Source organism: Scyliorhinus canicula, chromosome 2 (genome assembly GCF_902713615.1).
Source record: "Scyliorhinus canicula chromosome 2, sScyCan1.1, whole genome shotgun sequence".
NCBI lineage: Eukaryota > Metazoa > Chordata > Chondrichthyes > Carcharhiniformes > Scyliorhinidae > Scyliorhinus > Scyliorhinus canicula.
Window position 1 is genome coordinate 197,700,662 of NC_052147.1, and position 27,073 is coordinate 197,727,734.

At 48.8% G+C, this 27,073-nt stretch overlaps 1 protein-coding gene across 4 annotated transcripts in view; it reads left to right on the forward strand.

Moving 5' to 3' along the window:
• LOC119961865 (dual 3',5'-cyclic-AMP and -GMP phosphodiesterase 11A-like) overlaps nucleotides 1-27,073 on the forward strand; it is a 536,876-nt gene that overhangs the window by 425,905 nt on the left and 83,898 nt on the right. For all 4 annotated transcript variants that reach the window (XM_038789314.1, XM_038789315.1, XM_038789316.1 and 1 more), the window contains 2 exons: nucleotides 2,849-2,912; nucleotides 15,606-15,680. In XM_038789314.1, the coding sequence (XP_038645242.1) occupies nucleotides 2,849-2,912; nucleotides 15,606-15,680 (139 nt within the window). The remainder of the gene's footprint in view (nucleotides 1-2,848; nucleotides 2,913-15,605; nucleotides 15,681-27,073) is intronic.

Below are 27,073 nucleotides of genomic sequence, written 5' to 3' on the forward strand. Positions count from 1 at the left end.
AATTTGCAAAGGGATATAGAAAGGTTAAGTGAGTGGGCAAAAATTGGCAGTTGGAGTATAAAATGGGTAAGTGCAAACTTGTTTACTTTGACAGGAAGAATAGAAAAGCAGTACATTACTTGAGTGGAGAAAGATTGCAGAACTGTAGTACATAAGTATCTTCTTACATGAATCACAAAATGTTAGTATGCAGCTACAGCAAATAATTAGGAAGGCAAGAGTAATGGAATATAAAAGGCGGGATGTTTTCCTACAGCTGTACCGGGGCTTGGTGAGACATCTGGAGTACTGTGGGCGGTCTTGATCTCCATATTGAAAAAAATATATACAATTTCTTTAGAAGCAGTTCAGAAAAGGTTCACTGGAATCATTCATGGGATTAAATGGGCTGTCTTGTGGAGAAAGGTTGAACTAACCTGTGGCCTATACCCATTGGAGTTCAAAAGAATGAGAAGTTGTCTTATTGAAACATATAGGGGGTGATTCTCCAATATCGGGCCCAAGAGTTCTCGCTGTCATGAGCGCCATCGCGTTTCATGATGGCGCGAACCGGGCCCGGTTACGTACGATTCTGGCCCCCCCCCCGGCCAGCATGGTGCTGGATGAGTTCATGCCGCTCCAGCCTCCTTAGGCGGTGCCAAATGGGCGCCGCACCAACCTGCGCATGCGCAGTTCAGCCGCACCAACCTGCGCATGCGCGGGGGACTTCTTTTGCATGCCGGCCCCAACCAACATGGGGTCGGTGTTCAGGGGCCGACCTCGCCAGGAAGTAGACCCAGGGGGGGAGAGGCCGGCCCGCCAATCGGTGGGCCCCAATCGCGGGCCAGACCCCATCAGAGGCCCCCCCCCCGGTGAAGGAGCCCCCCTCCCCTACAGGCTGCCCCCCCCCCGACCGTTCCCGCAGAGTTCCCACCGGCAGCGACCAGGGGTGAATGGCGCTGGCGGGACCCTGTCGTATCGGAGCAGCCGCTTGGCCCATCCGGGCTGGAGAATCGGTGGCCCCGCTGATTCCAGCAGCCCAGGGCCGGCGCCGCGCCAAACACACCAGCGCAAATGGCGCCAATTCTCCGCACCTCCAAGAATCGTGCGCTGGCATCGAGGCGTCATGACGCGGTTGCGGCGATTCTCCAGCCCGGCGAGGTGCTCGGAGAATCGCCCCCACGAGATCTTGAGGGGAATCGATAGAGTGGATATCCAAAGGGTTTCCTCTTGTGGGGAAGACTAAAACTAGGGGACATAGTTTAGAAATCAGAGGATCCCTTTTAAGAGAGAGACGAGGAGAAGCTTTTTCTCCCAAAGGCTCATTGGTGTGTGTAATCTTCTTCCCCAAAAAGCAGTGGAGGCTGGGTCTTTGAATGTATTTAAAGCAGAGTTTTGTTCAGACAAGGGAGTCAACTGTTATGGAGGCCGGACAGGAAAGTAGAGCTGAAACCTCTACCAGATTGGTCATGATCTTACTGAATGTCTCAAAGGGCCAAAAGGCTTTCTCTTGCTCCTACTATGTTCCTCTGTCCATTGAGTATTCTGCAATATGTTTGGGCAATTTAACTGTCATGACTAAATAGCTGCAGGTGTGACTGAGCTATGAATTGTGGGTGTGATGTTTGTGACAGTGCTAAGCACACAAAAGTGAGTTAAAGCTGATGAAATGAACAACTCAACATTGATTGATAGAGATTGTTGGCAGATGGGTAATGAGGGTAGAGTGAATTATGCATTGGAAAGGTTGGCAAAAACAGTTGGTAAGAATTAAGCATTGGCAGGATACACCAGTTAAAGATGAACTCACTTGCCTTAGCAACACATGTCAGATCATTAAACCTGTAGATCCTGTAGTGCATCCATGTTCATAGAGCAATATGCCTGAAGTGGTTCTCTACCTCTACATGTTCACTTTGTCTCCAGAATGCATGTCTGGAGGGCTTCCTGCTTGTAGATAAAGGATGATGCTCCTCTTTCCACGTTCCCCAGGATGCAGACAGTGTCCGAAATCCTTAGATTTCAGTCATTTCAGTCATTGTTTAACCTATCACAGACTTTTGAAGAAAACATCGACCACTTCATGCAGCCAGAATGCATCTCCCCTCCAAGGACGTACAGATTGTTTTCAAGTAGCGCTAGCCACGCGTAGAATCATAGAATTTACAATGCAGAAGGAGGCCATTTGGCCCATCGAGTCTTCACCGGCCTTTGGAAAGAGCACCTACTTAAACTTACACCTCCACCAAATTCTCATAATCCAGTTACCCCACCCAACCTTTTTGGACGCTAAGGGCAATTTACAGCACCTAACCTGAACATCTTTGGACTGTGGGAGGAAACCGAAGCACCCGGAAGAAACCCATGCAGACCCCGCACAATGACCCAAACCGGGAATCGAACCGAGGTCCCTGGCGCTGTGAAGCAACAGTGATATCCTCTGTGCTACCATTCCGCCCACTGTGCTACCATGCCACTCACTATAACAGTTAGTAAGAGTTTCTACAAGTATATCTGGGCCTGTTGCTGATGCATGCAACCAATGAACAATGTGAGGAGCATTGGCTGAACACAGCAATTATTTAATAGATCGGCTCGCACCAATTTAACATTGTACCTGAAACACAATGCACACGCATGGTTTAACAGAACACCATGAACTCCACACCAATTTTTGGGGTTAGCCAATCTCTCCCCTTTTGGTTTATTACAAAAACAAATTTTAAAAATGCATTCAAATAGCCTGCTTCCGTCCACAGGGAAAACCTTTGGAGATCATTTTTTAAATATTTCATGATAGATTAAGCTTCTGAATAAAGCTTTCCAGATGTGTAAGGAATGTTCTGATGGAACTGTGTTGTCATTGTAGGTCGATGCTGATGACTGCCTGCGACCTGGGGGCTGTAACTAAACCTTGGGAGATATCTAGACAGGTCAGCAAGTCCCGTATGCATGGCCTTTTAAACTGACTTATCTTTTAGCTTTTAGCCATATAATATCATCATATTAGTAATTTAAAACTTTAAAAATGAATTTATGCAGAATGTATGAAATATGTTAATCATGACAGAACTTGAGGACCAGGAATCTGTCCTTCATTAAAGGCCATCTTTTCCTGTAAAATAAGCATGGGGACCCAATAAATTAGGTTTATTTGTTGCAGTGAAGCATCTCATTGAATTGGAATATAATGAGAAAAGGAGGGCAAAGTGGTTGTTCATCTTCGCCAGGAAATTTTTAAAGGTGAGTGTAGAGGCACCTTTACAAAATGAACCTAGCAAGATTTAGAATGTTTAGTTTTTCTTTCAAAGGTGTATCTCTTTTACAGATATAATTGTGTTTAACTAACTGACAACCCTTTGCAGTTAGATGTGGGAATGTATTCCATTGAGAAAGAAATACTTTATGAGAAGGACGCATCATCTGTCGCCAACTTGGGAAAGCTCAGAATAGGATCAATTTTTGGGGTTAGCCAATCTCTCCCCTTTTGGTTTATTACAAAAACAAATTGAAAGAAAATGCATATAATATTGCAAAGATTAGTGGTAGGTCAAGAGATTGGACAAATTTTAGAAACCAGCAAAGAATGACTAAAAAGAATGGAAAGTTAAATTAGAGCAGGAGAGAAAGTTCGTTATAAATATAATAACAGGCAGTAAAGGTTTCTACAAGTATATAAAAAGTAACAGATTAGCCAAAGTGAGCATTGGTCCCTTTTTATAGGATGGCACTAATGAATTAAAATGGGAAACAAAGAAAAGGCAAAAGCATTGAACACATATTTTGTATTAATCTTCATTGTAGAAGACAGAAAAAATATCGCAAAAATAGTTGAAAATCAAGCGCAAAAAAGAGAGGGTGAAACTTATAATGATTACAATCATTCGAGAAAAGGTACTGGGAAAACTATTGGGACTAAAGGCTGACGACTGCCCTGGGCTTGATGGCATGCTGCCCAGGGTCATAAAAGAATTGGCTGGAGACATAGTGGATGCAAAATTCCTTGGATTGTGGAATGATCTCAGTTGATTTACAAACCGCAAATCTAATACTGTTATTCAAGAAAGGAAGGAGACAGAAAGCAGCAAATTATAGACCAGTTGGCCTATCATCTGTCATTGGAAGAATGATTGAATCCATTATTAATGAGATGGGAGCAGGCCATTCAGAAAATCATAGGGCGCAATTCAGCAGACTAAAATTAAAACCTGGTTTTGGGCATGTTTGGCAGAGAGTTTCGCAACGGTCACGTTGGCGAGATCGTGGCCCGTATTCAACGGCTTAGAGTGCCAAAAGTGAGCCCCCATGGGATGCTCAACATTACTGGTTCCCTCGGCATCTGATTTGCCTGACTTGGATCTCAGCTGCTCACCGCTAACACTCATCACTCATTCCCAGTCATCACACAAGCATGACAGCGCGAAGACTGCTCCTTGCTTTGGGGATGCCAACCTCACAAGGTTTCTCAACACTGTGGACGAGAGGCGGTGCACCCTGTTCCCCCAAGAGGGTCAGAGGATGAGTAGCAGGGAGGCAGTGGCAGCTGCCAGTGCGGGCAACATGACAAGGAGGACCACCATTGAATGTCGGAAGAAGACCAACGACCTCCAACGAGCTGCAGGGGTAAGTTAGAACCTCTCTCCTGACATACGTTCTGGCTGCCACCTCGCAAATTCCCAACCAGCCTGGCAGTGCCAAGGTGCCCTCATTCCGGGGGGAGGCCCAGGGTGTCAGCTTGCCTTTTCCTAACCACACAGGGGCCTCCATTGGCTTAGGTGCCGTTCCTCCTGGGCCATGTTTGTGTGGACCAGTACTGAACGGTGCCCGGCTGAGCCTCCCTGGGGAGACTGGTAGATACTGAGTCAGCACGTCCAAGTACGTTTGCAACCTACTTAAGTGAGTGCGGCTTGGTCACGCCTATTGTGGTGGGGATCCTAATCTTGATGCCTCGCGAGATCTGAGTAGATCCGTGAGGCGTATTGGCTGCTGGAAAGCACCCAGAATGTACTGGATGCTCCACACTCCCGGTCGAGCGCAACCCAGCCGGTATATTGCACCCAGAAGCTGATTCACTCACAACAGGATTTCCAACCTCTGACATGCCCTGGTAGGCACTGGACGGGATCCTCCATCCCGCCGCACTTGTTTTCTGGTGCAGCATGCCCCCGTCGGCAGCGGGATTCTCCGTCCAGACAGCCGGCCAATGGGGTTTCCCATTGTGGGCACCCCCACGCCATCAGGCAATCCGCGGGCGTGAGTGCACTGCCGGTGAAATAGAGGATCCCGCTGACAGAGAATTCAGTCCACAATATTTGACTAGCCCAGTTCAGTTTATGATCAATGGTAACTTCCAGGATGGTGATAGTGAAGGATTCAGGGATGGTATTCCCATTGAATGTCATGCAGAGAGGTTAAATTCTCTCTATTTGAAGATGGCCATTGCCTGGTACCTGTGTGGCGTGAATGTTACTTGCCACATTTCAGCCTAAGCCTGACTGTTGATGCGGGCCTGCTGCATATGGACATGGACTATTTTAGTGTCTGAGGAGTCGTGAATGGTACTGGGCATTGTAAAATCATCAATGAACATCTCCATCTTTGACTTTAAGATGAAGGTAAGATTATTGATGAAATGGCCAAAGGTGGTTGGGTGCTGGATGCTTCCCTGAAGAACTCTAGCAGTGATGATTGGTCTTCAACAACCACAACCATCTTCCTTTGTGCTCGAATCACTACAACCAGTGGAGAGTTCCTCACTCCCACCCCACCCCCCGCTGATTCTCATTGAATTCAATTTGCTAGGAATCCTTGATGCTGCACTTGGTCAAATGCTGTCTTGATGTCAAGGGCAGTCACTCTAACCTCACTAGTGCAATCGAATGGCCTCGCCGCACCCGACTGAGCAACATGATGAGGCCATTCAAATCTCACAAGAGGCCTCCCGTGGGATTTGTGAGGTTCAGAACGCCTCGCAAGATCAAGATTTACATATTTAAATGACCCATTAGGCTCATTTAAATATGCCTGACAGATTATCCTGAGGCCAGCGTTCAAATGCCTGCACCTGGGAGACTTTGCTTAGCACTAGTTTAGCACACAAACGTGGACCAGGCGTAATGGCACCTGGGGGTCTCCCAAGCTATCAGAGGCCCAGTGTTGTCGGGCTCTGGCAGGGTGGTACCCTGGTATTCCCACTGCCACCAATCTATCTTGGCACTGCCAGCCTAGCACCTTCGGCACGCTTACGGACACCCTTGCAGTGCCAGACAGACACCCTGGAAGTGCCACCCTGACATTGCCAGGGTTCCTGGATGGCACTGGGTGGCAGGGACACTTCCAGGGTGCCAGGCTGGCAATGCCAAGGTGCCCAGGTACCAGGTTACCCATGCCAGAGATCAAGTTTGGGGATCCCAGCCCTTAATACGTGGGGTGAGTGGGGGCTCGAGAACCTCCTAAGAGGCAAGTTGGGGGGGGGGGGTACAGAGGCTGTAGTGGGCTGGCTGAGGGGGTTGAGAGATCGGGGCAGCATTTTAAAATGGTGCCCCGATCTCTTCCTGCACTGAAGGGCTGAGTCTATGCAGGAATTGAGGTAAGTACGGCCTCAGTAGGGCGTTCCTCGCCAGGGCCCAAAAAAACAAAGTCCCATTTGATATTGGGGTTGTTCTCGGTGCCTATTCACGACCAAAACAGGACTCAGCTCCTGACCTCATTACAGCCTTGGTTCACATCATACCCCACCTCTGGGGTTAAGCTCTTTTGTCCATGTTTGAACCAAGGCTGTAATGAGGTCAGGAACTGAGTGACCTTGGTAGAACTCAAACTGAGTGTCAGTGAAGAGCTAATGACTGTGTAAGTGCTGCTTTATAGCACTGTTGATGGCCTCTTCCATCACTTTGCTGATGATTGAGAGTAAACTGATGGAGCAGTAATTAGCCATGTTGGATTTGTCCTGCTTATTGTGTAAAGAACGTACCTGGGTAATTTTCCACATTTCCAGGTAGATCCAGTGTTTTTGCTTTTGGAGAACAAGTATTCAGTTCTAATGTTGTTAGATCCCGTAGCCTTTGTGTAATCCAGTGCTTTCAGTTATTTCTTGATAGCATGTGAAGTGAATCAAATTGGCTGAATACTTGCATCTGTGATGCTCAGGAGGAGGTCAAGATGGATCATCCATTTGGTACTTCTGGCTGAAGATGGTTGCAAATTATTCAACCTTGTCTTTTGCTCTGATGTGCAGGTCTTCCCCACCATTGAGGATGGGGATATTTGTGGAGCTTCCTCCTCCAGTGAGTTGTTTAATTGTCCACCACCATTCACAATTGCATGTGGCAGTGCTACACAGCTTAGATCCAATACTTTGGTCGTGGGAAGATCCATTGCTGAACTTCTTCCAACTAACCACAGGAGGCCCCAGAAAAGGTTACAATAGTTTATTCATGATTCAAGCAGAAAGGGAACTACCCCAGATAAACCTCTGAAGTAGCATTCTCACAGCCCCCACAGCTCTAACACAACTCTAGTACAGCAATCACAGGGAGAGCATTCTAATACAACACTTTCCACCAAGTCACAGATACAGACGTTGATTATCCAGTCAGTCAGTACACAGAACATTGCTTTAAAATTCTGATCTGGTTTACGTAGGTTTACTATTAAACTTTCACCCAAATACTCATCAAAAATCTTAGCTAGAAACTGTCTTTTCTTCTAAAAGTAAACAGCTTTGCTGGTGAGCTCTGCTGATCTCAGGTCCATGAGGTCTAAGCATTTGACTTACATATGATTTTACGCTAATTCAGGGGTGTTAGATCTATCCCCCTTTTACTAAATCTATTAATGCACCCTTACACTGCTTTTGCTATTTAACATGCAAATAGTCCAGTTTTGTAGCTTCACCAGGTTCACACCTCGGACGGGATTCTCCGTTCGCTGATGACGAAATCGCAAAAGGCGATAGGTTCCGACGCTAAAATCGTGGCAGGCGCCAATTTGACGCCAAATCACAATTCTGCATCACCTCAATGGCGATGTGGTATTCTTTGCTTTGCTTATCTCAGGATAGTTGGCATAGTGTTCACAAAGACCACAAAATAGCCTTAACTAAAACAAAGCTATAAATGTAGTAACACTACTAACTTGGATTCGACACATACTCCTAAAGAATACACAGTTGATTAATAGGATTTAATCTGCACTCATCTACAGTTAATCTCACTACTGATATAAGCTATGATCTGCTCTCACTTACACTATCTGTACTTCTGACTCTCTCTAGCTAACTCCTGCACATACTCCCGCAAGGCTTAGCATCACTGCCTTATATAGTTGTAACTGTAGCTCCCTCTAGTGGCTCCCTAGACACTTCATTAACCCTTGCAGTTCTTACAGTTATGATAATACCAAAAGCGGCTTTTCTTTGTAAAAGAACATTATTGTAACATAAGCTGCGATATTTTCTTTAACCATTATATTTCAGGTGTGAATCTGACTTTTTGCTAGTATTTATCATAAACCCGCTATAACCCTGTACATTAATTCATAAACAACTGTTACATCACTGCAGGGGCTGGTTTAGCACAGGGCTAAATAGCTGGCTTTTAAAGCAGACCAAGGCAGGCCAGCAGCGTGGGTTCAATTCCCGTACCAGCCTCCCCAAACAGGCGCCGGAATGTGGCGACTAGGGGCTTTTCACAGTAACTTCGTTTGAAGCCTACTTGAGACAATAAGCGATTTTCATTTCATTTCACTTAGATGAGCAAATGTTTAATTATACTGTCATCACAAATTAAGTCTTTCAGGTGGTCTGATTCTTCTTGTAGATCTCCTTAATGGCATGTTCAAGGTATTCGATTGCTCTGCCATATCTTCTTGCTGTGTCTGTGTCAAATAAGGATTTGGAAAGTCAATGTTCTTGAAGATGTTATCTGGTGCGATAACATTCTGAAGCTGAGGTTGAGCATTATGTTTGATATGTAGCAATGCTCGTCTGTTTCTCCTGAACAGCCATCCCTGTCCTGTATTGACTAAGTAGGACCTTGGTGCTACTTGTTTCAGAGTTTTTGCAACGTGGTGCCATCCTCCTCTGGATTCTGAATCTGTACAAAGTCACCTTCTTCGAAGTTCAGACAGAGGTTTGGTTCACTTATCATAGTCCTCTTTTTGCTTCTTTTTTGTTGCTGTGATACATTCATGTATCTCTCTACTATCCATATAAGGAATGGTGCGAAGTCATCTACTCATTAACATCTGAGTAGGTGATAATCCAGTTGACAGCGGTGTCGCTCTGTACGCTAACAACGGCAACGATATATCTTGACTATCATCACTTGCTTTGCGGAATAATTTATTTATTATCTCTACTCTTTTCTCTACTTTTCCATTTGACTAAGGATAACATGGGCTGGAAGTAATATGATTGAAATTGTATTGCTCTGCAAACTGTGTCCACTCCCAACTTGAGAAACACGGACAATTGTCAGAGACAATGTTGACAGGTATCCCATGGCGCACAAAAAATTGATTTTGTTGCCTTTATGACAGATCTGGCAGTCAAATCGTTCAGCATCATCACCTCTGGAAAGTTGGAGTAATAGTCTATGACCACTAGATAGTCATGACCTTGGAAATAAAATAAACCCATGCCCACTTTGCTCCATGGACTGGTAATGATTCCCACCTCTTGCATGCTTTCTCTACTCTGTACCGTTTGATGCATCTGGCAGATTGTGCATGCTTGCACATATTGGTCAATATCTCTGTTTATTCCTGACCAATACACCGACTGTCTGGCTCTTTTACGACACTTTACAATGGCTTGATGACCCTCGTAAATCTGCTGCAGAACCCCTATATGTAAACTGCCAGGAATCACAATCCTATCTCCCTTGAGCAGGGAACCATCTACAGTAGAAAGATCATCTCGTATATCTCAAAAGGCAGATCGACATCAAGTAGGCCATCCTTTTAGGTATTGCTTTACTTTCTGGAGCGTCAAATCCTTTTCAGATTCAGCTTTGATTATAAGTAGTTTTCAGTCAGCCACTGGTAGTATCTCGGTAAAGAAACAGGCTTGAGATTCCACTAATTGGACTATCTTGGGTTCTGATGCTTCAACATTAGTGGTTGTCTTGGATTTTGATGTTTCAGCATCAGTGGTAGCTTTGGAGAGGTTGTCCACAACACCTGTCTTCCCTTGACTCTTCATCTCAGTCAGCTGAAGTACTGGTTGAGTGAACCCTTTCAACTAGCTTCAATTTTTCACAAGCATCCACCCCAAATTATGATTATTTCTCATCCTCTACCACCTCAAAGTCGATGGGTATCTCAATGTTCTCATTGTTTACAAAACAGCAGGACCCTCTTGTGACTATTGTGTTATCATTGTAATCTGTGAGCATACAAGTGGATTGTGTTATCAGTGGTTTCTTATAAGTGGTCTTAAAGATCGTTCCGTGATAATATTTGTGTGTGCTCCTGTGTCAATTTTAAATGGTATGTGTTCGCCATTTATTTCTAATGATACGGTCCACTCCTTAATTATCTTCGAGAGCTCTTGTACTGGTCTCTCATCACAATCCAGTAAATTAATCCCAGTGACAGCTTCAATCATGAAAGTATCCGACAGTGAATATGGTGAGCAATCCTCACTATCCGCTATGATGTTCGATCTTTTTCGCTTCACTCTTAACACTTTGGATCCGTCTGAAATCACTGTAGGACTTTTAAAATTTGGTTACTGGAGAAATTGATAAATGACACTGTGCTGCAAAGTGATTCAACTTACAACAATCGGAACATTGTTTGCCGATTGGCGGCCAATTTTTTTTACAGTGGATGTGGCCACAGCGTGTGCAGGTCATCACATTTGTGACGTCACTCTCAAAATATCTGTCAGTCGTTATACGCAGTTTTCTTTGCTGCGACACAGCATTAACGGTGTCAGCCACATTTCCCAATTTTGCGCTCTTTTCTTTTGCCACAAATTGCATATTCAGCCGATGCCTGTTAACTGCCCTTGCACATATTAATCGCGTCTTTAAGCGGTAAAGCTGGTCATTTTAGCATTTTCTCTCACAAATGCTCATCATTTATCCCCGACACAACTTGATCACGCAGCATTGAATCGGAGGCGGAAGGAAAATTACAGGACTGCACTCGCAACTTTAAAGCTGTTATGAAAGAATCTACTGACTCCCCTCTTAACTGCAACCATTTTCTGAACATGGAGCGCTCAGAGGCCCCATTCACCTGCTTCTTACAGTGTGTATTGAACTTTTGTAGCACCATGTGTATTTAGTTTTATCCTCATCAGCACTGAATTCAAACAAATTAAAAAGTTCTAATGATTGCGGTCCAGCCAAATTTAACAGGAGTGCTATTTCCTTTGGTCTGAGGTACTTTCAAGCGCAGAGGCAGAAAGGAAAACTTCATATTTCAGTTTAAAGAAAGCCCAGTTCTGGCATAGTTTACCACTTACCCTGAAGTGGGCAGGCATCTTGAGACCCTCCATTTTCCGATTAGTCTTCGTTTTATGAGTTCTGTAGCTTCTGGATTATTTCTTCAATCTCCTAATGCTATTCTTTCCTAATCTAACTATTTCCTAACAGAAATAGACTCTTGGTACCATGTGGGACTGTTACTATTCAAAGTTTTCCACTCCTGGTAACATGTGGTGTTCTTTGTATTGCTTATCTCAGGATGGTTGGCACAGTGTTCACAAAGACAATAAAATAGCTTGAACTTAAACAAAGCTATAAATTTATTAACATTACTAACTTTGATTTGAAACGTACTCCTAAAGAATACACAGTTGATTATTAACATTTAAACTACACTCATCTACAGCTAATCTCACTACTGATATAGACAATGATCTGCTCTCACAAATACTATCTGTACTTCTGACTCTCTCTAGCTAACACCTGCACACACACTCCAACAAGGCTTAGCATCACTGCCTTATATAGTGGTAACTGTAGCTCCCTCTAGTGGCTCCCTAGACACTTCATTAACCCTTGCAGTTCTTACAATTATGATAATATCACAAGCGGCGTCAATGCGGTCCAGAACGCACGTACAGTAAACACCATTTGCACGTGATTAGCGGGCCCGACCCAGTATTCTGGGGCTGGTTTAGCACTGTGGGCTAAATAGCTGGCTTGTAATGCAGAACAAGAACAGCAGCGCGGGTTCAATTCCCATACCGGCCTCCCCAAACAGGCGGCAGAATGTGGCGACTAGGGGCTTTTCACAGTAACTTCATTGAAGTCTACTTGTGACAATAAGCAATTATTATTATTATAATTATTCTCTGGGGCTTCCACGATGCTCCGCCTCCAATGCACCGAGTTCCCAGTGGCGCTTTTCACTTATGCTTTTAAAAATCATGAAACCGGCATTGTGGCTGCTGAGGGAGAGAAAGGGGGTACGGAAGGTGACCAACGTCATCATAGTTTCCTGACAATTGTGCTGCTGGCCTGGGCTGTTCTGCCAGGGCCGGAGGGAGTAGTGGGGATGGCCACGAGGTAGGCTGTGGGTCAGGATGGATGGGCACGGAACACCATTGCTACCGACGGCAAGGCAGCCATACAGCTGCACACACTGCTAACAGCCCACAGGGAACTTAGTGCCACAGGCCATATAGGTGTCACCCCAGGCCACCCTCCCTCGGCGCCCTATGGCCCAGCCAATCTATCAGCTGTATGGGTGCGCCATCTTGTGGGCTGGGGTGAGTGTGTATGGGGATTATAATGTGTATATGCAGCTGCAGCTTGTCAGCCTCCCAAGTGTCAATCACGGACCCGATGAATCCTGCACCGTTTTTCATTGGAATCAATTGTGTTCCATGTGGCGCCGGTGCTAGCCCCTCCACAGTTGCTGAATTGATCCAGGCTCGGCACCAGTTTTGCTGTCATGAACGTCCAAAATTTCTGTGTCGGCATCAATTCTTAGGGCTGGATCCTCCGATCGCCGACGCCAAAATCCCGTTCGGCGATCGATAGAAGAATGTATTTTTATGTTGAAATCGGAGGAGGCACGATTTTTCCGATGCTCCACCCCCTCAAAAATGGCGTACTCACGCCGTCGGTACGGCCTCAGGACGTCACCAGAGGCCCTCCTGCGATGCTCCGCCCCCCCCCCCCCCCCATGGGCCAAGTCCCCGACAACGTGTCCTCACAAGTTTCAGGGACCTCGCGTGGGGCTGTGGACTGTGTCCAGCGCCGCCACAGTCGGGGGGGAGCCGTTCCGCTGACAGGGGGAGCTTCGGCGGGGGCTGGGGGGGGGGGGGGGGGGGGGGGGTGGCCCAAGGGTGGCGATGGAGTTTACAGGTGGGCAGATTTTGGCAGGCTGGGTCTGCACGCGGTCAGTGCCATGTCGTACAGCACGGCCATCGCAGGCCGCCGCCGTGCACGTGTGTGGCCACGGACCCGGCCATTCTGCGGCCGTATCTGCAGGTACAGCCGAGGGGGTCTTTACGCTGCTAGCCCCCCACCGGGCGTTCGATCGGTGTGGGGGCGGTGCCGGCTTTTCGGTCGTAATATCAGACGGTTCCTGTGGACATTGTCGCAGAATCGGAGAATCCAGCTCTTAGTCTCAGAAACAGAATCCCACCCCTCATCTTTTTAGGTATGCCTGCTGTTGCTTCTGGCATTTCCTCCTGCACTCTTCATTGAAACAGGATTGATCTCTTGCCTTGATGGTAATAGTAGAATGGGGGATATGCCAGGCAATGAGGTTACAGATTATGGTTGAGAACAATTCTGCTGGTTGCACACAGTGCCTCATGGATGACCAGGTTTGAGTGGCTAGATCTGTTTGAAATCTATTCCATTTAGCATGGTTGTGGTGCAACACAATACAATGGAGGGCACAATCAATGTGAAAACAGGAGTTCACCTCCACTAGGATTGTGTGGTGGTCACTCTTACCAATGCTCTCATGGACAAATACATCTGTAACAGTTGCATTGTTGAAGACAAGGTTTTTTCCTCTTGTTGGTTCTCTCACCATCTGTCGCAGACTCAGTCGAGCAGTTATGTCCTTTAGGATATCAGCTTGTTCAGTAATGATGCTATCAAGCCACTCTTGGTGATGGATAGTGAGGTTCTCCAGCTGTGCCCTTGCCACCCAGCACTTCTTCCAATTGGTTTTCAGCATGGAGGAGTACTGATTCATCACCTGAGGGGTGGAGCAGGTGGTAATTAACAGGAGGTTTCCTTGCCCATGTTTGACCCGATGCCATGAAACGTCATGGGGTTCGTTCAAAACGTCACGTTCAATCAATGTTGAAGATTCCCAGGGCAATTCCGTCCTGACCATATACCACTGTTCCGCCACCTCCAGAACAGGTGGCAATGATGGTGTCTGTGCCATTGTAAGGCATGTTTCAGTGTGTATCACTGGAGGATCACCATCCTCAATGATTAATGCAAAAGGCAAGATTGAAGCATTTGCAACCAGCCTCATCCAGAAGTACCAAGTATATGATCCATCTCGGCCTCTTCCTGAGGTCCCCAGCATCACAGTTGTTGCTTGGCTAGTTGGTAGGACAGCACTCCCACTTTTAGCTCCCAGGCATTAGTAAAGAGAACTTTGCAGGAACAACATGGGTTTAGTGTTGTTTCCTGTGTCTATATCGATGCTGGGTGGTCCTGTCTAATTTCATTCCTTTTTGTAAACTTTGTAATGGTTTGATTCAACTGAGTAGCTTGCTCAGCCATTTCAAAGGGCAGCTATGCTAGACTTTAGTGGAGAACCAGAAAACAGTGAAGGTTGGGTCATTGAACATATTCAAGGCTGAGTTTGATAGATTTTTTATTGACAATGGAATCAAGGGTTATGGGGAGGCAGACGGGAAGTGGAGTTAAGGTTACGGTAATCTTATTGAATGGTGAAGCATGCCTGAGGGGCCAAATGGCCTACTCCCTGTTCCTATTTCTTATGATCTTATGACCCTGATGTTTTGAGAAAATATAATTTCAGCAGCCTAGTTACTAGGATAAACCTTTAAGTATAACAACTTACAAATTAACCATAAGCTGCATTCAAATGCTATTGGGATAAATACCAACATGGACTGTTTGGGCCTTGCTCCATTTTGTAATTTCCGAACAAATTATTTTCTTTTATGCTATCCATTTCCCCATCTCCACTACCTGCCCCTCTGCTCAATAGCAACTTACTGTCCACTGAGACTTTTCTCTTCATGCAGAGAATTCAAACTTCAATTTTGTCATCAGAAATATTTACATTTCCTGAACCAGCTGGCTGGTTGTGCGATGGAGGAGAACTTTTGCAGTTCAGTGTGGGAAGCCAAATTTTTGGTTCTTTTATAACGAAGAGAGAAAAGCTTTGCATTCTACCATGTTAAGGTAGAAATTCCTCTCTCGTGGTTCAATTTTCAGAGCTATCAATATGCTTCCATACATTTTAACGAATGCCATTTGACTCTAAATGCAATATTACATCTGTTCAGAGTGCTGTTCATTCATAGTGATTAGCTAAGACGTTGACAAAAGAGAACTGCAGCATCTAACAATGGAGAATCAAAAGTAATGATGAAAGCTGATGAGAAAACATTCACAGAACAGATTCTCCCCTCACTGAAACCTCTAATCCTCTTGCAGGTTGCAGAACTGGTTACTAGTGAATTCTTTGAACAAGGAGACAGGGAGAGATCGGAGCTGAAACTCACCCCTTCAGTAAGTCAAAGCCCATTTCTTTCACAGTTCCGTTCACTTTCAAAACGCATGTTCAAATCAGAGAATATTGTCCACCCTGTGATAATCACGTGAACATTTATGTTCCTTTTCCAACCAATGCAAAGACATGTTCAATTGTAGTGACAACGAATGAAGGATTTAAAAATATTTCTCCAATTTGCTTTCTATATATCCAAAACTTTGCTGCCAATAAATGAAGATCTCAACTGCCCACTTCAGAAACTAGAAAGTTGTACTTTGTTTTAAACACTGTTGTAATGATTATGAACCTTGGCCTGGAAATTGGTTCATGGTTGAATTGGAGCACGATCCCAGTGCTACACATAACTAGAGGCAGGAGGTCCATGCACACTCAGTACATCAGCCTATTTTATTTATTATGGGCAAGGTGCAGGAGCCAGCTCACAAAGAGGCGTTAAGATCCAGCCAGTTCAGACACCATTTGGAGTCCTCTGGAGAGTCCAGAAGAGAGGACAGGAGCTTTGGACAATCTGGAAGGCATGAGACATGACCTTCAGTAAGTTGTGAATGTAATGTGAAGCTATGAAGATTTCCCTGCTCCTCCCAGCATCACAATAAAATAACTAAAACAATGTAAGAGGTACCATTTTAAGAATTGCTAGTTTGGCTAACAAGTGCCTTAGAATATTGACTGCACCATGCACTGTGTACGTTATTGTCTATTACAAACACATTTTGAAAAGTGAATCTCAAACAGGCCCTTTACTGGCATTCGCAAAGACTTAACAACATTTCTAAAGTACCTTTAACATAGTAATGAGTCCCAAAGTGCTTTACAGATGTGTTATCAAACAAACTCCCCCTTCTCCTTGTGTAGCCATCTTGGCATGTTGGAGAAGCTTGTGCACTCCGATAATATGTTGTGGAATGCTATTGGGAGCTCCTTGCTTCCAGTAGGGTCCTCCATGGTAGCAAGGTGGAGGTGGGGTGCCAGATAAAGCACAATCCAAGAGGTTTTCAATAGCAGAATTGGCAAAAGGAAACTGCTTCTGGGAGGCTGTACAGAAGGAGGACGTCTGCAGCGGCAAAGTAGTCTCAATCACCTGGTTCGATACGTCACTGAAAAATAACCACCAACCTGTCAAGATTATGTGGGCAATGACAGGTTGCCACATTAAACAAAATCACATGTAGGCTTCTACCAGGGTCCATTTACCAAGCACTGTGGAATGGAGAATTAGCAACAGGGGTAGGGTTGTGAACATAGGGATCCCTGGTTAAGAATCTGTACACAGGCAATAGAGACATGAAGGTCATTGGATACCTGCTTCAGGACAGAGCTGTCTTTGGGCAGCAGTATCTGTGACCAAGCAGTCCTCTTCCAGATATCCTCGGCTCACCCCAAATAGAGAAGGGACGAGAAAGTGTGCCCTAACAAGAGGCTGTCCTATTTTCTCCTGTCCTGCAGGATCTCCATCTTCATGGTCAAAGGAAGCATTTTGTGACTTGGAATGTTAGAATGCTCATGGAGAATGTCTAGGGCGTCTGTAAAGAAAGAAGAACTGTATTCATCTCATATTAAATATCAAAATTCCAAATTAACAATAAATTGGCCCTCAGTCAGAGCTGCTTCCTGAGGAGGGGCAGATGAAGAAACAATCAGAGGATACACCTTTGACTGCAAAAGAAAGGCTGACAGTGATCCTCATACTGATGGAGTTGGTTTGCCATCAGAATAGGATCTTGGATGCACTGACAGAATTCCCCAGAACTCCCCTGACTCCCATTTCACCTACAGGTTAGCCATTATGAGTCACTATATGTCACTATAATTAGCGTTTATGCTTAGAGCCTTAATTCTGATGAAATGTTAGGGGCTGGTTTAGCACAGTGGGCTAAATAGCTGGCTTGCAATGCAGAACAATGCCAGCAGCGCGGGTTCAATTCTGGTTCCAGCCTCCCCAAACAGGCGCCGGAATGTAGCGACTAGGGGCTTTTCAGAGTAATTTCATTGAAGTCGACTTGTGACAATAAGTGATTATTATTATTAAATTTTAAGGAAACATTCGATTCTGATGTTGATGAATTCGCCATTGCCATCCAAAAGAAAGAAAGATCATCGGTCTGAGGTCTTTAATGCCAGGGTTGGCCGTGACTCCAGTGTCTGAAGTTTAGGACAATGGCCTGGGAAACGCCAATGCAAATGATGTCCTCCTGCTGTTAATGCGTGCCCAGCAAGGCCTCATTATAATGAACACCTTCTTCCAACAGAAGGAAATACGAAACCACATGGAAGCATCCTAGATCCTCCATTGTCACCTCCGGCAGCACGGTAGCACAGTGATTAGCACAGTTGCTTCACAGCTCCAGGGTCCCAGGTTCGATTCCTGGCTTTAGTCACTGTCTGTGCGGAGTCTGCATGTTCTCCCTGTGTCTGTGTGGGTTTCCTTCGGGTGCTCCGGTTTCCTCCCACAGTCCAAAGATGCACGGGTTAGTGAATTGGCCATGATAAATTGCCCTTAGTATCCAAAAAGGTTGGATGGGGTTACTGGATTATCGGGATAGGTTGGAGATGTAGGTTCGGGTAGGGTGCTCTTTCCAGAGGCTAGTGCAGACTTGGTGGGCAGGGTGGCCTCCTTCTGCGCTGTAAATTCTATGATTCTCCGGGATTATGTCAAATCAAAGATCTAAGTGATGCCTGTGTCATTCGATCCATGCAGGGGACTACTGCCTTCTGGACAGAAGTCAGACTTGCCGTGATGAACATCCACCTAGCACCAAGACATTTTAAGGCCTCAGCCCTTGATGTGTTGGGTAAGCTGGGGCTGCAAGGACTGCGTTTACCATAGCAGTGAGCGAGACAGGCTTCCAACTTGATTTTATTGAACTCTTAACTATTATACATACTTTGCTGACTTGACTGGAGACCTGAGGCTAACCTGACCAGACTATCTTACTACCACATGGTGTATGTTCTAGTTGTGGCTCACGGGCTCTGACTGTCTCAGAGGCTGGATCCCAAGAGAGCGGGAAACGCCCTCTGGCTTTATAGTGGTCGTGTCCTTTTGGTGATTGGCTGCTGTGTTCTGTGTGTTCATTGGTCTGCCTATGTGTTAACCACTGCCTGTCTGTGCACCATCATATATCTTTGTGTATATTATGACATCTCCCCCCCTTTTTTTTTACTTAAACAAAAATGTGTGTCGGTCAATAAATAGTGAGTGTGTGTGTGTAGGAGTCTGACTATATACAAAGTATGTTAATGTATTTACATGTGAAGGTGTCTGGTGCAGATAACAAATTAGGAAGAAACAATATGTACAGATGTGTAAACGGATCACAAGGTAAAGCAACATTCAGTCTATAAATTCAGTCTCTGCGGCGGGCGACGAATTCTGGTTGACCGCCTCAAGGGTGGGTCAGGGGCCGCCTGCACTAGAACGGGCGGAACTGCCTCCAATGTAGAGGCCGGTAAAAGAACTGGCAGATCGGTGGCCTCGTGGAAGGGCGCGTCCTGAGGAACCAGCATGTGAGGCAGGACATCACGTTGAGGTGGCGAGCGTGGAGGTAGCCGCAGTGCCCGCCTATTACGCCGAAGAAAGGAGCCATCATGCATGCGAACGAGGAACGATCTCGGGGCCGCTTGCTTAGCCAGCACAGCTGTGGCGGACCAGCCACCGTCAGGCAGCTGAACACAAACTCGGTCAGCAGGGACCAGAGCAGGGAGATCTGTGCCGTGGGCATCATACGCTGACTTGCATTGGGCCTGAGACTGTTGCATCCTTGGCAGGACCGGAAAATTGTCAAGGTCCGGGATGTGGATAGCCGGCACCGTCGTCCGTAGTGTGCGGTTCATTAGCAGCTGTGCTGGGGACAGGCCAGAGGACAAAGGAGTCGCCCTGTAGGCTAACAGCGTCAGGTTAAAGTCTGAACCCGAATCAACAGCTTTACACAACAGTCTTTTAACAATGTGGACCCCCTTCTCAGCCTTCCCATTCGACTGGGGGTAGTGGGGGCTTGAAGTGACGTGCGTAAAATTGTACTGCCGGGCAAAATCCGTCCACTCCTGGCTGAAGAAGCAAGGACTATTATCAGTCATGACCGTAAGTGGAATGCCATGATGGCGAAGGTCTCTTTGCATGCCTTGATGACTGTTGCTGATGTGAGGTCAGTCAGTCTGACCACCTCGGAGTATTTAGAAAAGTAGTCCATGAGGAGGACATAGTCTCGGCCCATTGCATGAAAGAGGTCAATACCAACTTTGGACCATGGGAGGTCACCATTTTATGCGGCTGTAGAGTCTCTTTAGGCTGAGCGGGCTGGAACCTTTGACACGTTGGGCAATTGAGGACCGTGTTGGCGATATCCTGACTGATGCCTGGCCAATATACTGCCTCTCGGGCTTAACGGCGACACTTTTCGACCCCCAGGTGACCCTCGTGGATTTGGCCGAGGACCAGCTCTCGCATGCTCTGTGGGATTACTATCACGTCCAGCTTCATTAGTATGCCGTCCACTACCTCTAGATCGTCCTTTACACTATATAACTGTGGGCACTGCCCCATTTGCCAACCATCCGTGAGATGTCGCATGACCCGCTGGAGTAAAGGATCCCTAGCTGACCCCTGCTGAATTTGCACGACCCTTTCATCAGTGGCCGGAAAGTTGGATGCAGAAAACTTCACCTGAGCGTCTATCTGACAGATAAAGTCCGACTGCTCACACAGCTTGGTGATGGATCTAGAGAGTGCGTCGGCCACAATGAGCTCTTTGCCTGGGGTGTAGACCAGGTCAAAATCGTAGCGGCGGAGTTTGAGGAGGATCTGATGCAGCCGTGGCGTCATGTCATTGAGGTCTTTTTGGATGATGTGAACCAATGGCCTGTGGTCCTTCTCGACCATGAATTTGGGGAGTCCATGACGCCACGGCTGCATCAGATCCTCCTCAAACTCCGCCGCTACGATTTTGACCTGGTCTACACCCCAGGCAAAGAGCTCATTGTGGCCGACGCACTCTCTAGATCCATCACCAAGCTGTGTGAGCAGTCGGACTTTATCTGTCAGATAGACGCTCAGGTGAAGTCATGGAATTTGTCAATCCCTGTGAGGAGGCCCAGGCATTCTTTTTCAATCTGAGCATATCGTGGCTCAGTAGGTGTCATGGCTCTGGATGCATATGCGACTGGGGCCCAGGAGGAGGATTCGTCCCGCTGGAGTTGTACTGTCCCAATGCCAGCCTGGCTCGCGTCGGTGGAGATCTTCGTCTCCTTGGCGGGGTTGATAAAACGCCAGTACCGGGGACTTGGTGAGTTTCGCCCTGAGCTCACGCCACTCTCGCTCATGAGCGGGGAGCCACTGGAGGTCCGTCGTTTTTGATTTTTTTAAAATAATTTTTATTAAAATTTTCACAAAATATCAATAAAGCACCCCCCGGGTTGCTGCTGCTGCTGGCCTTTTTCTACCATTCTGCCAGGAAATCTAGGAATGGTTGCCACCTCCTGAAGAACCCCTGATCCCCTCAGGGCAAATTTCACCCTCTCCAATTTAATAAACCCCGCCATATCATTGATCCAGGCCTCCACGCTTGGGGGCCTCGCATCCTTCCACTGAAGAAGAATCCTCCGCCGGGCTACTAGGGATGCAAAGGCCAGAGTGCCGGCCTCTCTCGCCTCCTGCACTCCCGGCTCCTCTGCAACCCCAAATATTGCGAGTCCCCAGCCTGGATTGACCCTGGATCCTACCACCCTCGACACCATCCTTGCTAACCCCTTCCAAAATTCCCCCAGCACTGGGCATGCCCAGAACATATGGGCATGGTTTGCTGGGCTCCCTGAGCACCTAATACACCTCTCCTCGCTCCCAAAGAACCGGCTCATCCTTGTCCCGGTCATGTGAGCCCTATACAGCACCTTAAACTGTATGAGGCTAAGCCTCGCACAAGAAGAGGAGGAGTTCACCCTTCCTAGGGCGTCCACCCATGTCCCCTCCTCAATCTCCTCACCTAGCCCCTCCTCCCATTTACCCTTCAGCTCCTCCACCGAGGCCTCGTCCTCCTCCTGCATTACTTGGTACATTGCCGAGATCCTCCCCTCTCCAACCCACACCCCCGAGAGCACCCTGTCCTGGACCCCACGTGGCGGCAACAGAGGGAACTCCGCCACCTACCGCCTGACAAACGCCCTTACCTCAATGTACCGAAAGGTGTTCCCCGGGGGGAGCCCGAACTTCCCTTCCAGCTCACCCAGGCTCGCAAACTTCCCATCTACAAACAGGTCCCTCAACCTCCTAACACCTGCCCTGTGCCAACTCAGGAACCCGCCATCAATTCTCCCCGGGTCAAACTGGTGGTTCCCCCGTATCGGGGACCCCATCGAGGCCCCCACCTCCCCCCTGTGCCGTCTACATTGCCCCCAGATTTTGAGGGTTGCCGCCACCACCGGGCTCGTGGTATACCTCGTTGGAGGGAGCGGCAGCGGTGCCGTTAGCAGCGCCTCCAGGCTCGTGCCCACATAGGACGCCATCTCCATCCTCTTCCATGCTGCCCCTTCCCCGTCAATTACCCACTTACGCACCATCGCTGCGTTGGCAGCCCAATAATACCCACAGAGGTTGGGCAGCGCCAGTCCCCCCCCTATCCCAGCCCCGCTCCAAGAACACCCCTCTCACCCTCGGGGTCCCATGCCCCCACACAAACCCCGTAATACTCCTATTAACCCGCCTGAAAAAGGCCTTTGGGATAAGGATGGGGAGGCACTGGAACAGGAACAGAAATCTCGGGAGCACCGTCATCTTGACTGATTGCACCCGACCCGCCAGAGACAGCGGCAACATGTCCCACCTCTTAAACTCCTCCATTTGCTCCACCAGCCTTGTGAGGTTAAGCTTATGCAAGGCCCCCCAGCCCCTGGCCACCTGAACCCCCAAGTACCTGAAGCTCCTCTCCGCCCTTTTTAGTGGGAGTCTACCAATCCCCCTCCCCCTCCTGGTCCCCCGGGTGTACAACGAACAGCTCGCTCTTCCCCAAGTTGAGCTTGTACCCCGAGAAATCCCCAAATTCCCGGAGAATCCTTATCACCTCTGGCATTCCCCCCACCGGGTCCGCCACATACAACAATAAGTCATCTGCATAGAGCGACACTCGGTGCTCCTCCCCACCCCGCACCAGCCCCCTCCAGTTCCTCGACTCCCTCAGCGCCATGGCCAGGGGTTCAATTGCCAGCGCAAAAAGCAGGGGGGACAAGGGACACCCCTGCCTCGTCCCTCGGTATAACTGAAAATACTCCGACCTCCTCCAATCCGTGGCCACGCTCGCCATCGGGGCCTCGTATAACAGCCTCACCCACCTGACAAACCCCTCCCCAAACCCCAACCTTTCCAGCACCTCCCACAAGTACCCCCACTCAACCTTATCAAAGGCCTTCTCCGCATCCAACGCCACCACTATCTCCGCCTCCCCTTCTACCGCCGGCATCATTATAACATTCAATTATAACATTCATTAGTGTTCAGCTGCCTCCCCTTCATGAACCCCATTTGATCCTCGTGGATAACCTGCGGCACACAGTCCTCTATCCTCGTGGCTAAAATCTTCGCCAACAGCTTGGCGTCTACATTTAAGAGTGAGATCGGCCTGTATGACCCACACTGCAGGGGATCCTTGTCCTACTTAAGGATCAAGGAAATCAGCACCCGAGACATCGTCAGAGGCAGAGCGCCCCCTTCCCTTGCCTTGTTGAAGGTCCTAACCAACAGGGGGCCCAACAGGTCTGCATACATCTTATAGAATTCGACCGGGAATCCATCCGGCCCCGGCGCCTTCCCCGACTGCATGCTCCCTATCCCTTTGACCAGCTCCTCCAACTCAACTGACGGCCCCAGTCCCTCCACCTGTCCCTCCTCCACCCTCGGGTATCTCAGCCAGTCCAAAAAGCGCCCCATCCCCCCCTCCTCCGCTGGGGGTTCGGACCGATTCAGTTCCTGTTAAAAGTCCCTGAAGACCCCATTAATGTCTACCCCCCTGCGCACCACATTTCCTCCCCTATCCTTATCTCCCTGGCCGCATCACGCTTACGGAGCTGGTGCGCCAGCATCCTGCTCGCCTTCTCCCCATATTCATACACCGCTTCCTGTGCCTTCCTCCACTGAGCTTCCGCCTTTCTGGTGGTCAGCAAGTCGAACTCGGCCTGGAGACTACGCCGCTCCCTCAGCAATCCCTCCTCCGGAGCCTCCACGTATCTCCTGTCCACCCTCACCATCTCCTCCATCAGTCTCTCCCTCTCTCTCTGCTCTCTCCTCTCCCTGTGGGCCCAAATGGAGATCAACTCCCTCCTAACCACCGCCTTCAGTGTCTCCCAGACCGTCCCCACTCGGACCTCCCCATTGTCATTGGCCTCCAGGTACCTCTCGATACATCCTCGAACCTGCCCGCCCACCACCTCGTCCGCCAGCAGCCCCACCTCAAGCGCCAAAGCGGGCGCTGGTCTCTCTCCTCCCCCAGCTCGAGATCCTCCCCCTGCGGGGCATGGTCAGAAATGGCTATCACCGAATACTCAGCATCCTCCACCCTCGTAGTCAGCGCCCTACTCATAATGAAAAAATCAATCCGGGAATAGGCCTTATGCACATGGGAGAAGTATGAAAATTCCCTGGCCCTCGGCCTCGCAAACCTCCACGGATCCACCCCTCCCATCTGGCCCATAAACCCCCTCAACACCTTAGCCGCCGCTGGCCTCCTACCTGTCCTGGATCTAGATCGATCCAGTGGCGGATCCAGCACCGTGTTGAAATCCCCCCCCCCCCAGTATCAGGCCCCCCCACCTCCAAATCTGGAATCCGGCCCAACATGCGCCGCATGAAACCCGCATCGTCCCAGTTCAGGGCGTATACGTTCACCAGCACCACCCGCTACCCTTGCAGCTTGCCGCTTACCATCACATACTTCCCTCCACTGTCTGCCACCACATTCGACGCCTCAAACGACACCCTCTTCCCCACCAGGATCGCCACCCCCCGATTTTTTGCATCCAGCCCCGAATGAAACACTTGGCCCACCCACCCCTTCCTCAATCTAACCTGATCCGCCACCTTCAGGTGTGTCTCCTGAAGCATGGCCACATCCGCTTTCAGCCCCTTCAGGTGCGCAAACACTCAGGCCCATTTAACCGGCCCATTCAGTCCCCTCACATTCCAGGTTATCAGCCGGATCAGGGGGCTATCTGCCCCCCTCCCCCGTCGACTAGCCATTACCCTTCCTCAGTCCGCCTCGTGCCCGCGCCCCCCGCTGAGCCCGTTCCCCACGGCGACAGACCCCCATCCTGACCCCCTCTACATGCTCCAGCTCCTTCCCGGCCATTCCAGCAGAAACCCAGTACCCCCCCCCCCCCCCAAGCTAGGGGCCCCCCTAGCTGCGTAACCCCTTCCATTGTACTTCCGTAAGTCAGCCGACTCCTGCTGACCCCGGCTGCTCCCGCCACCCCAATGACCCTCCCCAGTGCAATACAACCACCGCGCCCCCCCCCCTCCCCCACCCCAGTGCCGGCCCCGCCCACTGCTCCTCCAGCATGGGAGAGAAGCCCGCGTCCATCCCGAGCCCCACCCCCCGACCCAACACGCAGGAAAAAACGGGCACATGACCCATCAGGAACGCGAACCACTCCCAAACTCTCAACCAGTGGAAAAAAAAACAGACGCGACAAAATGCCCAAGTAAACAGATAACAATCCCAAAAAAGCAAAAAAGCAGAACAGCAAAAAGACATCATCAAATAGAACCGATAAAAGCGAAAGGATACCAAGGAGAACAAAGCCTCTGGGCTGTGTACACCATTCCCCAGCCCCCAGTCCTCAGTTCAAGTCCAGCTTCTCTGCCTGGACGAAAGCACAGGCCTCCTCCGGAGAGTCAAAGTAGAGTTGGCGGTCTTTATAAGTGACCCAGAGGCGTGCCGGCTGCAACAGGCCAAACCTGACCCCCTTCTTGTGGAGCACTGCCTTCATCCGATTAAAACCAGCCCTTCTCTTTGCCACCTCCGCACTCCAGTCCTGGTAGATCCTGACCTCCGCATTCTCCCACTTACTACTCCTCTCCTTCTTCGCCCATCTCAGCACACACTCATGGTCGACGAAGCGGTGAAAACGGACCAGCACCGCCTGAGGCGGCTCGTTTGGCTTGGGTTTCCTCAGCAGCACCCGATGGGCACCCTCCAGCTCCAATGGTCCCTGGAACGACCCCACGCCCATTAGCGAGTTCAGCATCATAGTCACATAGGCCCCCAAATCCGAACATTCCAGCCCCTCTGGGAGGCCTAGAATCCGCAGGTTCTTCCGACGGGCGCGGTTCTCCATCTCCTCCATCCTCGCTGACCACTTCTTGTGGAGCGCCTCGTGCGACTCCACCTTCACTGCCAGGCCCAGGAGTTCGTCCTCGCTCTCCGAGGCCTTTTGCCAAAGCTCTCGGATCTCCGCACCCTGAGCTGTTTTGGTCACCATGAGCTTGTCCAGGGAAGCCTTAAGTGGTTCCAGGATCTCTGCCTTCAGCTCCCGCAGCCACCGCTGCCAAGCTGCTGATTCCCTGCCTGCCGCCATCTTGCCTTTCCTGCCTCGCACCTTTCTCTGCTCCAAAGCCGATTTTTTGACCGCTCCGCTCCTGGTCCAGGCCATCCACCAGCGGAGAATCTTAGAGGAAGTGTTCCCACACGGGGAAAAGTCCAACCAGTACCGCTGCTGGCCCTTAAAAGAGCCCAAAAGACTGAAAATAGCAGGAGCTACCGAACGTGAGGCTTAGCTCCGCATCACCGCAACCGGAAGTCGTCCGTCGTTTTTTTAACGAGATTGCGGAGAGCTGTGGTGTGTGATTCAAGGTTGGGGATAAACATCCCAAGGAAGTTGACCATCCCTAGGAAGCGGAGGACCGCCTTCTTGTCCTCCGGGGTCTTCATGGCGTTGATCGCCGACACCTTGTCTGCATCTGGCTGCACACCGAACTGCGAAATGTGGTCGCCAAGGAACTTTATTTCTGCTTGACCGAATGAGCATTTGGCTCTGTTGAGCCGGAGGCCATGCTCGTGGATCCTCTGGAACACTCGCTTGAGGTGATTGATGTGTTCCTGAGGAGTTGTGGACCAGATAATGATATTATCGACGTACACTCGCACCCCCTCGATACCCTCCATCATTTGCTCCATTATTCGGTGGAACATCTCCGAGGCGGAGATGATGCCAAAGGGCATTCGGTTGTAACAGTAGCGGCCGAACGGGGTGTTGAATGTGCAGAGCTTCCGACTGGACGCGTCCAGCTGTATTTGCCAAAACCCCTTGGCAGCATCCAGCTTCGTGAAAAACTTGGCGTGAGCCATTTCACTGGTGAGCTCTTCTCGTTTAGGTATAGGGTAGTGGTCCCTCATGATGTTACGGTTCA